Raw genomic sequence first — 13,422 nt, 5'->3', positions numbered from 1 at the left:
TAATTGCCTGGAGAGCCACCCAGGGTGTTGTGTGTGGCACTGGCTTGTTCCTTTTTGTCGCTGAATACTATCCCATGCTGTGGTCGTACCACAGCCAGGTGACTGCTCCCCCGGGGAACTTCTGGCCATGACGGACAGACCACATGGAGCGGGGGTTGGATGGGGGTTGGGTAACGCCTGCTTCCCTGAGCACTCTGCAGGATGGAGAGGTCCAGAAGCTTTAGAAACATTGTTTAGCGAGTTCATGTTTTGAACGGAGCAATGAAATTCCAATTTGCCTGTTCTGGGGCAAGAATGACCCGGACCACTGTCACCCTTGCGGTGACGTGGGTGCCGGAGGAGGCCCCTCAGTGCAGGTCCCAGGGCTGACGAGGGGCTCGATTCATCCCCTGGCTGAGCTGAGGGAGCCAGGTTTCCCTTCCATTCACCGTGACATCTTTCTCTTTCTGGAGGGAGAGCAGAGACCATGTCTGACACGGAAGAAGTGGTAGAGGAGTTAGACGGGTGAGTGACCGGGGTGTCCTGTCCCAGTGCTTTCCCCCCTCCCCCACCTGTCCCTGGAACCACCTGGCAGCCTGGGGAGGCTCAGAGGTAGAGGGGAGGAGTGAGGGGCAGAATGCAGGAGACCAAGCTGGCTGAAGCAGAGCTTGGAGGGGCCCTGGACGGGAAGCTGCGCCAGGTGAGGGGGCTTTGTAGGGTGGACAAAGAGCGTGAACCCCATTAGGCAGTGAGGGGAATAAAAAATGGGGTCACCTTCAGGAAAAGTCCCGTGTGTGTGTGTGTGTGTGTGTGTGTGTGTTTGCGCGCTCCTGACCATCTCTTCTTGTGCCCTTCAGGGAGCAGGAAGGTAAGAACACACCTGTAAACTCTTTGGACAGAGGACAGCCTGGTTTGAAACTGACCCACCTCTTGTTTCCTCTCTTTTGGCCGTGACCTTCTCCATGGGGCAGAAGAAGCTGTGGAAGGTATGGCGCGTGGGCAGATGGAGGGAGGACGGAGGCCCCAGGAGCCCAGTATTCCTGGGAGCCCCAGGAAATCAGCCTGTCTGTCTGCCGCTCACCCTCCCCTGAGCAAAGCTCCTCTATGACCTTGGCTCCTATGTGGGGTCAGTCCTGACCTTGGCAGCTCAAGTTTAAGGCAGAAGGTTTAAACCTGTCTCCACTGCCTGCCGTTCTGTTCAAAGAGGATCACCGTTTTCCCCAATGAATTACTGTTGCTTTTTCCCCCTCTAATGTTTTTATTTCACCACGGAATGTTTTAAATGCGTGGAAAAGTAGCAAAAACAGAATAATGTCCCCCCACCCGCCATGCACGCGTCATTCAGCTGCAAAAGTCACCCACTTCCGGCCAGTGTTCTCTCCCCCGGTTGCTTCAGAGCAGACATCCAGACTCGTTCCCAGACGTCGTATCATTTCAGGCTTAAGTACTCAGCATGCACGTCTAAGTGATAAGCTATTTTAGGAAAAGGAACTGAAATCCCATGATCACATCTGAACACATCCAATTTAAGAATGTTTCGGGCTGGATTAGGAAAGCGTTCAGTTCTCCGACACGTCCCACCTGGGCACAAAAGCATAACCACCTTGCAGAGCCCAGGTTGACCCACAGGTCTTTGCCGACCCTGCTCCTTGATGTGTCATCCCAGTTCCCTCCTCAGCTCTGTGCCCCGTACCTCACTGAGGGCACCCCACCCGTTCTACCCCCCTGAACACTTCACACATGGAGGGATTGAGGTCTTACTCTGGTCCCCTCCCCGCCCCCAGATGGCCCAGAATGGCCCCCAGGCCCCTCAGGCTTCTCACCACAGCCAGGTTGGAGCCTGCCCTTCAAGGCTCAGCACATGCTGTGTGGACGTGAGGGGGGCCTTCTCCATGAAGGTTCAGGAGAGAGCCAGGGGCTCAGTAGCTGCCCTCTGCTCCCCAGGCCTTCTGTGGAAAACAGGAGCCTTTGGCATGTTTAAGGCTGTTCCAGGGGTATCTGGCAAACCGAGAGTGCCAAGGGAGTCACTCACTCTTGGTTTTCGAGGAACACTAAACACTTCGGAAGGTATTTGAAATAATTTTTGAATCAAAAATGCAGCTGACTCCACTGTCTGCTGTTTCCTGCACAGACTCTCAATATGGTAGGTCTTCCTTTGCTTTGGAGGACGGGCCAGCTCGTGACAGGTTTGGGGGCCTGAGGTCTGACCTGTAGACCCTGGAGTTGGGAGCCACCTGCCTGCTCCACCCCGTAGGACTTGGCTGTGAATTAATGACCTTGTTCTCCACTGTGGTGATGGCTTGGGCTCCATGGAGCGATGGCCTGGCCTGCACTGAGCTGAGTCCCTGCTGTAAATGACCATGGGACAGCAGGGTCCAGACGGTGTCACTAAGCCTGCTGATGGGCACTCCAGGGTCTCTGCTTCTTCCAGGAGAGAAACAGAGCCAGTGCGAAGCTCTCTCTTTGGGCAGGAGAGAGGACGCCCGCAGCACACAGCGTTACTCTCACAGTGCTTCTCTCCCTGTGTCCTGAGCGCCAGGCTGGTTGAGGGCCCTGTCCGGGGTGGGGTGAGGGGCCGGTCATTTCCTCCTGGCATTCATCTGGAGCCTGGCTGTCCCCAACCCCCACTCCACCCTCTCATTCTGGGGTCTGCCTGGAGCAGACAGCCCTGACGTTCACTGCGTCTGTCACTTTTCCAGAGCAGGAAGAGGCAGCCGAAGAAGAGGCAGAGGAAGGAGAGGCAGCAGAAGGAGAGCCAGCAGGAGAGGCTGACGGTGAGGTCAAGGCCGAGGAGACCAACGCAGAAGGCAAGGCTCTGGGGAGGGTGCCGGGGGCTGTGCCATGGTGCTGGGGGTGCCAGAGCCCCCACAGCCATTCCAGTGGCGGGAAAAGACGCACCCGCCATGCTCCTCAGCTGTGCAGCCAGCTGTACCTCCTGTCTGGGCCGGGCCTCAGCAGTCGACTATCCGATTGACCCTGAGCCCCTTCTGCGCCAGGCGGAACCTGGGCCCAGGGCATGTGTGTGAGAACAGACAGCTCCTTGACCCGAACCAGCAGACGCCCCTGAGTTAGGGCCTGTGTGTGTGTGGGGGGGGGCTTGGCGGGGGCCCTGGGCTTAGAACCAAGACCTCACTGACTTCTCACCTTCTGTTTAGAAGACAGACAAGAAGCGGAAGCTAAGGAGGCTGACGGTGAGAAACGCTGGGCACCAGGGAGAGGTTGGGGTTGGAGAGAAGCCCTCCAAGCAGCTTTGGGGGAGGCGGCTCCCAGGGAGGCGTGGAGGAGGGGAGAGGGCGGGGCTTGGTGACAGTGGGGCTGGGCTCTGCTGCCCCTCCTCATTTCAGAGCAGCTGCCTTGGTGCTACCCAGGGGGACAGGTCCCCAGTGTGGGCAGGGTGCCCAGAGGTCATGTCCACACACGAGGCACCTGGAGCTCAGGCAGAGCCACTCGGAGGGTGTGGGGCCTGAAGGGTGAAGGCCCAGAGCATAGCTGGTCCGTGTGGTGCGTCACTGCTGTGGACACCGCAGCCCTTACCAGGGGTCCAGGTGGTCCCAGCCACGCCTCTGGAGGGGAGGGGCAGCCAGCTGGGGCTTGGAATCATGGCCCCCAGGAAGTCCAGGGGCAGCCAGGAGGCAGAGACTTGGGAGAGGACGCGGGGCCTGGCCCCTCCTCACTCCAGGCCCCGTGCACACTGGGGCTGAGAGAAGCCCAGATGGGGAACAAGAGAAGGTGTTGGAGCCCCACACAGAGTGCGTTCCCTGCTGGGACTTGGCCACCCCCCAAGACAGCGCAGGGAGCCCCTAGGAGAGGGCGTGTGGGGGTTGCAACCCCTGCTGCTTAGTTCTCGTGGGTGCTCCTAGAACCAGAGACCTGGAAGGGACTCGCTGTGCAGATGGGGAAATGGAGGCCCACGGTGGCCAGCTCATCAGGGCAGAGCTGGGACCAGATCTGGGGCCTTCTGACCCTGTAACTGTGTGCTTCTCTCCTCCAGATGGCCCAGTGGAGGAGTCCAAACCCAAGCCCAGGTGAGCTGTACCCACCTGCAGCGAGGCACTGGGAGGATGGTCAGGACAGGACAGGAGTGCAGTGTGGCACGGCCGTGGGCTGGGGTGTGGCAGGCACGGACCTCCATGTACAGTTGTACAGGTTGTACACTGCACAAGAGGAGGCTCTGCCTGAAATCCACCCCACACTTCATTACCAATTGCGTGCCTTGGCATGGAGAGCAGTGTGTTCATCTAGAGGAAAGGGCTGGACTCGTGTCCCTGGCAGACACCCTCTCCTATTCCATAGGGTGGCTGGAACACCCTCCTCTGTGGCTGAGGAGGAAAAAGGGAAGAAAATTCAGGGGAGCCAAGCAATGAGACCATGACAGCCTAGGCATGGTGACTTCAAAGGGCAGGTGCAGGGCACCATGTGACTCTACCTGGAAGCTGGGGGTGCTGGGGTAGGGGCCAGTAATGGCACCTCAGCACTGTCACAGGCTTCCTGTTTCAGGGGACTCTCTGAGACCAGCCCCTGGAGCCCCAAGATGGTTCCAACTGTGTCATTTGTCCAGCATTGTCCCCTTTCCCGGTCACTTGCGTGTGCACTGCAGCCCCTCATTCCAGCCCCACAGACTTGTGGGCAGATAAGGACACCGAGGACTAGACCCCACCAGGCCTGGTGTCTCACAGGGGCTCCTGGGAAATTATGTGGGGTCAGCCACAGGGACCTGGAGTCCGACAGATGTCATTGTCGCAGCCTCTCCACTTGCGGCTTGTGTGGTATTGCACAAGTGACTTCCCCGCAGATGGTGCCTGGTACCTTCCTTTGGGATATTGTGAGGCTAGAATGAAACAGCACACGGAGAGCTGAGGGGACTCCCAGGTGTGTGACCCTGGTGCAGTTGGCAGGGCAGCACTGGCCGTGTCTGCAGGAAGCAGGGCCCTCGGACCCACGGCTCCGTCTTCTCTCCAACAGGCCATTCATGCCCAACCTGGTACCACCCAAGATCCCCGGGGGAGAGAGAGTGGACTTCGATGTGAGTGGTGGCTGTGGGACAGCAGGCCTGGGCTGGGGGTGGTCGCCAGGGCCCCCAATCAGAGGGGGGCTCATGACCTATGGGCTGGGAGAAGGCTGCAGCGAAACGCTGTCCGGCACAGGCCAGGTTGGCATGATCTTGGTTTCAGACCACAGCTGCCCCTCCCGGAGGCCTCACGCATTGAGGCGGACGGTAGGTGCCAGCCCGTCCCTCCCCTGGGCTCGGGGCCATGGCTACCTGAGTCCTGCTGCCCTCACAGGACATCCACCGGAAGCGAATGGAGAAGGATCTGAACGAGCTGCAGACGCTGATTGAGGCGCACTTTGAAAACAGGAAGAAGGAGGAGGAGGAGCTCATTTCCCTCAAGGACAGGATTGTGGGTGTCTCGGCTCCCACCCGAGTGCTCCCCAGGCCACACCCTGTTCTCTGCCCTCTGGCGTTGGACCTCACCTCCTCCAGGCAGCCCTCCCTGAAGCCCCTCACCCCACTGGCAGTGGGCAGTGCACCCTAACGCTGCACTGGGGCTTCTTGGAGACCTGCCTTCCTGCCCTGTCAGCCTGGACCCTCCTTGATGGCTGGAGCTGCGTCCAGCCAGGCCCTGGCTGTGGGGTGACTGGCGGTGCCTGTTATCCCACCCCTGCCCTTGCATCCGTGCCACTGGGCACAGCGCCCCCCAGTACAAAGGGAGGGTGAGGTGACTAGAATCCACGTTATTATACTGTGAGGTGGGAGGTATTTTGATTCTTTTTTCCTGTCATTGACGAGCTGTAGCCCACTGGCTGGCAGCTGGGGCCTAGACCATCTCTCTGAGCTCAGAGCAGCTGCCAGAGCTGCGTAGGGGGTGGGGAGTCAGAGGTCTCACTCATGGGAGACAGGAGAAGGCTGCCTGACATTTCTCAATCATGGAGGCCGAATCCACAACGAGTGACGTCACATGTGGGTCATCTGCACGTGCCTGGCATGGCCCAGCCTCATCTGGCCAGGGTTTTCCTGTGTGCTGCCCACCTGTCCCGGGACTGTCTGCCTCGTCCCTCCCTGCAGCTGGCTGAGTGCAGACGCCCTTGGAGGAAGGGGGCAGGGAATGTCGCCTGTGGGTTCCTGTGCTACCTCTGGGGGGGGGCCTGCTCTGCTGATGACACCTCCGCCCACCCCCGCAATGGCGGCCTTGTTCCTCAGGAGAAGCGGAGGGCCGAGCGGGCGGAGCAGCAGCGCATCCGGAGCGAGAGGGAGAAGGAGCGGCAGGCGCGCGTGGCAGTGAGTGGCCCCGCCCAAGGCCTCCAGCGCCCCCCACGCTCCGGCGCCCCCCACGCTCCGGCGCCCCCCACGCTCCACACGCAGTGAATGAGGCAGCAGCGTCAGGTCCTCCAAGCTCAAGATTGCAAGAGACTCACCAGCCCCGCCCCTCCCCAGCAGACCTCTTCCTGTGCGGAGGCTGGAGGCCCTGCCAAGCAACAGGCCTCCTTGGGGAGCTCCCAGCCCCAGGGGTGATGGAGCCGCGACTCAGAAGTCAGGACCTCATTCACTCACTCATTCATTATTCACTCGTTCAACAAACACGGTCTTCCCAGCCAGGCAGGGCCCTCAGGAAGCTGCCCGCCCAGTGCAGGGAGCACAGCTGAACTCATCCGTCAGAGCACCACCAGCTTCCCCTCCCTCCCCAGCCAGGCTTCCTGCCCCTGCCCCTCATCCGCTCCTTTCCACCTCCTGCCACCAGGAGGAGCGGGCCCGGCGGGAGGAGGAGGAGAGCAGGAGGAAGGCTGAGGACGAGGCTCGCAAGAAGAAGGCTCTTTCCAATATGATGCACTTTGGAGGCTACATCCAGAAGGTGACAGGGGCAGCAGTGCGCCTCGGGCCCCAATGGATCGTGAGCCACGAGGGGTCCCCTGCAGCACATAGACTATATGTTGGGGCCCAGGAGGAACTTCCCTACTGCTGGGGGTGAGAGACTGCGGCCTCCTCATGCCAGCCCCCGTGGGCACTTGCCCTGCGGGGGTTGGAGGCTGTGGGCGAGGCCGGGTCACCCCTGCCACTCCCCACCCCTGGCGTCAGCAGTGCCCAGGAGCTCCCAGAAGGCCGGGTGCCACTGGCGGAGCCCTGGTCGGAGACAGCTGTGGGTGGGGGCCTTGGTTTCCTCATTTGCACAAGCGGATTGACACCATCTGCCCTGCCTGCTTTAAGGTCAAGTGAGCCTCACCGATGTGAGGTGGTTTATTCCTGGGAGTCACGCTCAGTCCCTGACTTCTAGGCCCCATACCTACTAGACACTCGGTGCTCGTGGGAGGAGGGGACTGTCAGATTGACTCTGCAAAGTCCCCAGGTCAACCAGGCCAGCTCCCTGCCTCTGCCCCACGGTGACCACACAGCCAAACTCCTGCATGGCCCTGCCCCGCGCCCCTCAGGTTCTAGTGAGTGGGTTGTCCTACAGTGAGCACCTCATCACCTGCCCTTCTCCCCTTCTCTGCCTTCTCTTCCGCCCTGTGCCTGCCCTCTCTCTCTCTCTGCCGCCTTCTCCATCTTTCTCTCTGGGTCTTTCTCTCATGGTGTCCTGGCTTTGCAGGCGCAGGTGGGTACAAAACTTCCTCTTAGTTTTGGGAGCTCCCTGGGAGGGTGGGAGGGGAGGAAGGAGCCTGGAGAAAGATGAAGAGACTGGTGAGGCAAAGGAAGAGGGGCCGAAATGGACCCTCCTTGCCAGCGCCTCAGTTTCTCCGGGGAATCCAGGCCGTGATGGTGTGGGTGAGACCCTGGCGGTCGGCAGCCTTAACCACCTCCACTGGGTTTGGGCAGGACTGGGGACAGGAGGGGACGTGCTCTAGCCAACGGCCCCTGTTTGCCACCCTCTGCAGACGGAGCGGAGAAGTGGGAAGAGGCAGACCGAGCGGGAAAAGAAGAAGAAGATTCTGGCGGAGAGGAGGAAGGTGCTGGCCATTGACCACCTGAATGAAGACCAACTGAGGTAGGGCTGGTGGTGCTGCGGCCGCGAGCATGCGCACTGGGAGGGCGTTCGCAAGGGCGCGTTCTCCCCGCCGCCACCAGGGAGCGCTGCTGCCTCACGATTCGCCCCAGGGCGAGTTTGTTGGGATTGGAGGTGGGAGTCAGCAGGTGCAGCCCGCTTCCGGCCTGGCTTTGCCGTTGGAGCAGCATCTCCCCTCTCTAGCCTCACCTGCCCCTGCACACAGGTGGTGAGAAGGTGGTTGGCCTAGATGCGGTCCAGGGATAGAGGGCTTCTCCCTGTCCACCATGTCCCCAGAACCTTGCCCTGGCGGCCCCAGGTGTTGGGTCGTGTCATGCAGGGTGTCAGGCGGGGGTCTCTGCTCCCGCTCCCCACATAAGAACGCAGGACATGGTGAGGCCAAAAAGGAACACCCACGGAGCCATAGGTAGGGGAGTCACATCACTATAGTCTCTCTGGTGGCATCCGCCTCTCTGCAATCCGCGCTTGCTAGCACAGCCTCCATCTTCTTGCCAGCCCCATTTGCTGCTAGCGTAGCCACGGCAGTTATATTAGTGGCCAATGGCTCACTGGTTACAGCTGACGGCCAAGTAGCCACAGCTGATGGCCATCCAATCACAGTTGATGGCCATTTACTACCTGAGCCGGCACCTTTCCACATGAGGCCGAGAGCCTGGAAACTGCTTTCTGGGGCTCTGTCCCCACACTCCACCCCTACAGGCTCTCGCCTCACAATCTACGCGACAAGTGTCTTCCGCGAGGGGCCCTGTGCGAGGAGCCTGAAGGGGAACGCAATGTCCTGGACACAGCCAGGCTCTCTGGGCACAGCCAGGGTTTCTCAGGGCACCACCCATCCTTCTGGGCACAGCCAGACTTCCTGGGCTTCTTAGGGAACCACCAGTCTCCCCAGACAGAGCCAGGGTTTCTCAGGGCACCACCAGTCCTTCTGGGCACAGCCAGACTTCCTGGGCTTCTTAGGGAACCACCAGTCTCCCCGGACAGAGCCAGGGTTTCTCAGGGCACCACCAGTCCTTCTGGGCACAGCCAGACTTCCTGGGCTTCTTAGGGTACCACCAGTCTCCCCGGACACAGCCCGAGTTTCTCAGGGCACCACCAGTCCTTCTGGGCACAGCCAGACTTCCTGGGCTCAGCCAGGTCTCTCAGGGCACTGCCACTCTCTCTGGGCCTCTCAGGGTACCCTGCTGGAACAACAGCGACTCACAGTCAAGGTGCTTACATGTTCTTGATGGCGGCCGGTCAAGACACAAAAGCAAACATAATCCGCCAATTCCACTACATGGTGGTACGTTCCCAAGCAAACAGTCAAGCGGTCCATTAAATTAGGGATGGAAGGAATTCTCCATAGTCCATAGACATTTGCCAGGGCTGTGTGTTAGCCTCACAATGTGTGCCTTCCTTGCAGGGCAAGGGCTCCAAGTCCTCCCCAACCTGGGGGTGAGGGCCTCAGCAAGCACTTCCCAGCCCACAGGGCCGCAACGACCTTCACTTTCTCCGGCCTTTACTGGTTGGGGAACTGACCACATCTTCCCACCCCTCCACGGGGTCCAGCTCTCCGGCAGCTGCTCCTCCTGGTCTTCCTGAGACTGAGTGTTCAGACACACAAACTGCTCTACCGCCCTTTGCAGAGCTTTGGCTGGCACGTACCCTGCTCACTGCGCCATTTGTCATGCAGGGTGTCAGGCGGGGTCTCTGTTCCCGCTCCCCACATAAGAACGCAGGACATGGTGAGGCCAAAAAGGAACAGCCATGTAGCCATAGATAGGGGAGTCATACCACTATATTCTCGCTGGCGACTGGGTTGGAGACACAGGAAGCAGGAGCCACACTGTCCGGAACCCGCCATCCTAACTGCAATCCGCGCTTGCTAGCACAGCCACCGTCTTCTTGCTAGCCCCCATTTGCTGCTAGCGTAGCCACAGCAGTTATATTAGTGGCCAATGGCTCACTGGTTACAGCTGACGGCCAAGTAGCCACAGCTGATGGCCATCCAATCACAGTTGATGGCCATTTACTACCTGAACCAGCACCTTTCCACGTGAGGCCGAGAGCCTGGAAACTGCTTTTTGGGGCTCTGCCCCCACAGGTCGTGAGCACAGGGCACTGCCATGTGGGCCTGGTGCTGAGCTGGGGTGGGCTGGGTGCCTCTCAACAGGTGGGCAGGTGGGGAGGAGCTGGGTGAGGATCCGGATGAAGGCAGATGAGGGCCTGTCCTTATTGTCCTCAGTCCCCCCATCCCCACTCTGGCCTGAGCAGGGAGAAGGCCAAGGAACTGTGGCAGAGCATCTACAACCTGGAGGCAGAGAAGTTCGACCTGCAGGAGAAGTTCAAGCAGCAGAAATACGAAGTGAGCCAGCCCACATGCCCCCCGCCCTCTGCGGCCTTTCTCCCTGCCCCCCACGCACCTGCCTTGTATCCCCAGGGCTCAGTGCCCACTCACTGCTGGCTGGGGTGTCCCTCCCTGCTGGCTGGCCACAGGCCCTGAAGCCTGGGAGGCCGCAGCTCAGATGCACGGAGACAGGTGTGCGCACAGGATGGAGGCAGTGAGCACCGCCTTGTGGGGTCCTGGGGGAACTAGTGGGGGTCCCAGGAAGGCAGACACTCAGCCAGCACTGGCCCCCCACACGGCCCTGCAGGGGCCTCCCTTCCCTTTCAGGGTCAGCTTTGCTGTGTGTCCCTGATGTAGCTCAGGCCCATGGCAGCAGGGTCCCCATGTCCCACCATGCTGAGAAAGGCGGCACTGCGAGCTGACGGTGACATGGGTGACATGGGTTTTGGAGCCTGGGGCGGTTTCCGCCTCTGCCTCTCACCAGCTGTGTGTCCTTGGGCAAATTGCTTAACTTTCCCTCTGCCATTTCCTCTGCTGAAGGAGATGGGAACAAGGATGGCCCCAGGGCCTCTTGAAGAGTTGTGTGGCTTATAGAGATCACCCCTCCTGCGGCTGTGCCAGCTCCCTGCGCCCCACCCCCAGGCCACCGGGGACCTGAGTGACGGCTCTCCAATGTGACTCTTTCCTACTTTTCTTACAGATCAATGTTCTCCGAAACAGGATCAATGACAACCAGAAAGTGTGAGTATCTGGGTCCAGCCTTCCCTGTCCCCCAGCCACCCTCTGTGGCTTTGCTCCCGCCCCTCCGGGGCTCCGACGTGCTGGGTCCCTCCTCGGGCTTCCTCCAGGGCCTCCCTCTCCTCTCGCCCTCGCCCGCTGCTCGCTCCAGCCTGAGCCTGCTGCCCTCTCTGCGTCTGGGGCAGCTCTCAACCCTCAGCACCCCACCCCACCCCTGCTCGTGTCCCCCTCCAACGGGGTCCTGCTTCTCCTGCAGCTCCAAGACCCGCGGGAAGGCCAAGGTCACCGGGCGCTGGAAGTAGAGGCAGCGGCCTCCTCACCACAGACCTGCTCCTGGCTCTGTCCCTGGGCCCTCCTGGCACTGGGGACAGCTCCTGTCTGGACACCAGGAGCTGGCCCCGCTGGAAGCCGCTGCGCATGCCTGCACCCACATGCCCATGGCCAGCAATAAAAGCCACTGCATATTGACTGGCATTTCTGTCACTTCCCCGTCAAAGGGAGAGAAACTGAGGCGAGACTCCAGTCTCACCTGCCAGGTGGGAGGGACCGGACAGGATAGTGCTCCCCCAGGTTTGGAGGGGACCAGGGCCTGCGTCCCTGTGAGACCGGGGTGAATGGAGGAAAGGGTGTCTACACCCCGCCCCAGAGAACGAGGAGGAGAAAGGCGGGGAGGGCGGGGAGGGAAGAGGGACCCTCACACACAAGAGGCGCGGTTATCACAGAATCCGGGGTCTCTGGGTGGGCCGAGGGCAGAGAGATGGGGGTTGGGGGAGCGTGGCAGTGTGCTCTGGGGTCCCCTCTAGGCCCTCTCCCACCAGGGGCCTGTGGTCAGCCCTCTGTGGACGTGGACCCTCCTTTGAAACCCGTCCGCGGCAGTGGGTCAGAGGGCAGCCTGGTCATCTTCTGAGCCTACCTGATGCCACGTCCCAGTGAGCTTTTCTCTGAGGTCACCTGGTGTTCAGGAAAGATTCTGGAGGTCCCCAGACACTGTCCCCTCACAGTGCCAACTTGCTCTGACTCTGTGGCCCCCAGCCCAGGTGCCCACCCCTGCACCACCGCCCGACCACAGTGGTCTGGCTCATGAGGAAGGCTATAGACACCCAGTGTGCATGGGGCCTGAAGCAACTGTCCTGCCCCACTCCCCAAGGAGAGGGCACACCTGGGCCATCAGTCCTGGGTGGGGGCCCTTCCAACAGGCAAGGCGTGGGCTTCAGGACCTGTGCTCTCCCTGTGACATCCCTAGGATGTGTGCCCAGAGCAGTGTGATGGCTGTGAGCGTGGAGGTGCTGACAAGCGTGCATGCCTCCTCTGCGATTCATCCTTCCTTCACTCTGGTGAGGCGGGAGCGGAATCAAACCTGGAAGGTGCAGGGCTGGCTGGGAGCTGGGGAAGGCTGCCTGACCCCCGCGGCCTGCACAATCCCAGGCTCCGCCCTCTCCACCTGGTTCCCATCCCCGGCTCTGGGCACCCCACTACACTAGCCTCGAGAATCTCTTGGCATCCTGCCTGCACCCGTCTGCTCAGGGAAGGTGAGCCAGAGATGGAGACCCTCTCCAGTCCTGCCATCAGATGGCTCTCCACACGCGTGGTCATCATGGGCAGAGTTCATTCACGTCACACCCACCTCAGAGGCAGGAAAGCTGAGAACAATGGATTCTCCAGGGGCCTGTTTGCCTCAAAATCCAGCTCTCCCCTAGGAGGCCCTCGTTCTGCATCTAGAGCGTCACTTGCACCCGTCCACGACTGGCCCTGCCGCCCCCCAGCTCCTTCCCCTCTGGGTGCCAAGTTCCCTGGTCTAACAAATGACCAGGAAGTGAAATGAAGTGCGTGGTAACAAGGCAGAGCTCAGTGCCTGGTAAGTTGTAATAAACCTCAGCTGCTGTCTCTGTTGTAACGTGTCACCAGGTCTGGGGAAGCAGCTCTGCAAGTGAGGGGTCCTGACCGACCCCTCCTTGGCTGGGGGCCTTTACGGAGCCCTCAGAAGCCTCTGTTCTCCCTGGGTTCCAGCGTCAGGCCTTCACCATGACCAGAATCTGCTGCTGCTCACTGGCCCCGCCCCGGTGGCTGGCCCAGGTCTGTGCCACGTCTGGATGGAGGTGGCAGAACTCACTCCCAGGCGGGCTCCACCCCTGATTCTGCAGCCTGGTTTCTGGAAAGGGTGGGGCAGGACCTGCCCTGGGAGGGGGGCTGCTGGGTCCTCTCTCAGGGGCAGGCCCCATGCTCTCGGATGCCCCAGGTTTGGGGGGCAGTGGCCAGAAGTGCAGGGCAGACCAGGCTGGAGCCTCTGGGCTTGGTTCTCCCTGCCCTGTCAGTCTGCTAGGAGGACGGCTGAGTGCAAATGGGAGAAACTGGCCCTTCATCTCCTACTGTGTCCCTCCTGCTTTC

At 60.6% G+C, this 13,422-nt stretch overlaps 1 protein-coding gene across 2 annotated transcripts; it reads left to right on the top strand.

Moving 5' to 3' along the window:
* The first annotated feature begins 330 nt into the window (after positions 1-330).
* On the top strand, positions 331-11,505 carry TNNT2 (troponin T2, cardiac type). Of its 2 annotated transcripts, XM_074317108.2 has the most exons (14): positions 331-504; positions 837-847; positions 951-965; positions 2,679-2,786; positions 3,135-3,170; positions 3,971-4,004; positions 4,942-5,002; positions 5,262-5,378; positions 6,179-6,256; positions 6,717-6,827; positions 7,846-7,955; positions 10,227-10,317; positions 11,000-11,040; positions 11,294-11,505. In XM_074317108.2, exons 1-14 carry the CDS (start codon positions 467-469, stop codon positions 11,337-11,339), a joined length of 897 nt encoding a protein of 298 aa, XP_074173209.1. In that variant the 5' UTR covers positions 331-466; the 3' UTR covers positions 11,340-11,505. The 2 variants fall into 2 exon arrangements, with proteins under 2 accessions (XP_074173209.1, XP_074173208.1); XM_074317107.2 differs by lacking the exons at positions 331-504; positions 837-847; positions 951-965 and having other exon boundaries at positions 2,685-2,753.
* Positions 11,506-13,422: the final 1,917 nt, after the last annotated feature.

Source organism: Rhinolophus sinicus, chromosome 6, assembly GCF_057876585.1.
Source record: "Rhinolophus sinicus isolate RSI-liver-muscle chromosome 6, RSI-T2T, whole genome shotgun sequence".
NCBI lineage: Eukaryota > Metazoa > Chordata > Mammalia > Chiroptera > Rhinolophidae > Rhinolophus > Rhinolophus sinicus.
Note: the sequence above shows the minus strand (reverse complement) of the source record. Positions and strands in the feature narration are given on the sequence as shown.

Excerpts from the sequence above, each read along its gene's own strand:
- TNNT2 (XM_074317108.2), top strand. The coding sequence starts at position 467 with ATGTCTGACACGGAAGAAGTGGTAGAGGAGTTAGACGG. Across the intron at positions 5,379-6,178 it reads TTTCCCTCAAGGACAGGATT|GAGAAGCGGAGGGCCGAGCG; the intron begins GTGGGTGTCTCG and ends CTTGTTCCTCAG. Across the intron at positions 10,318-10,999 it reads TCAAGCAGCAGAAATACGAA|ATCAATGTTCTCCGAAACAG; the intron begins GTGAGCCAGCCC and ends CTTTTCTTACAG.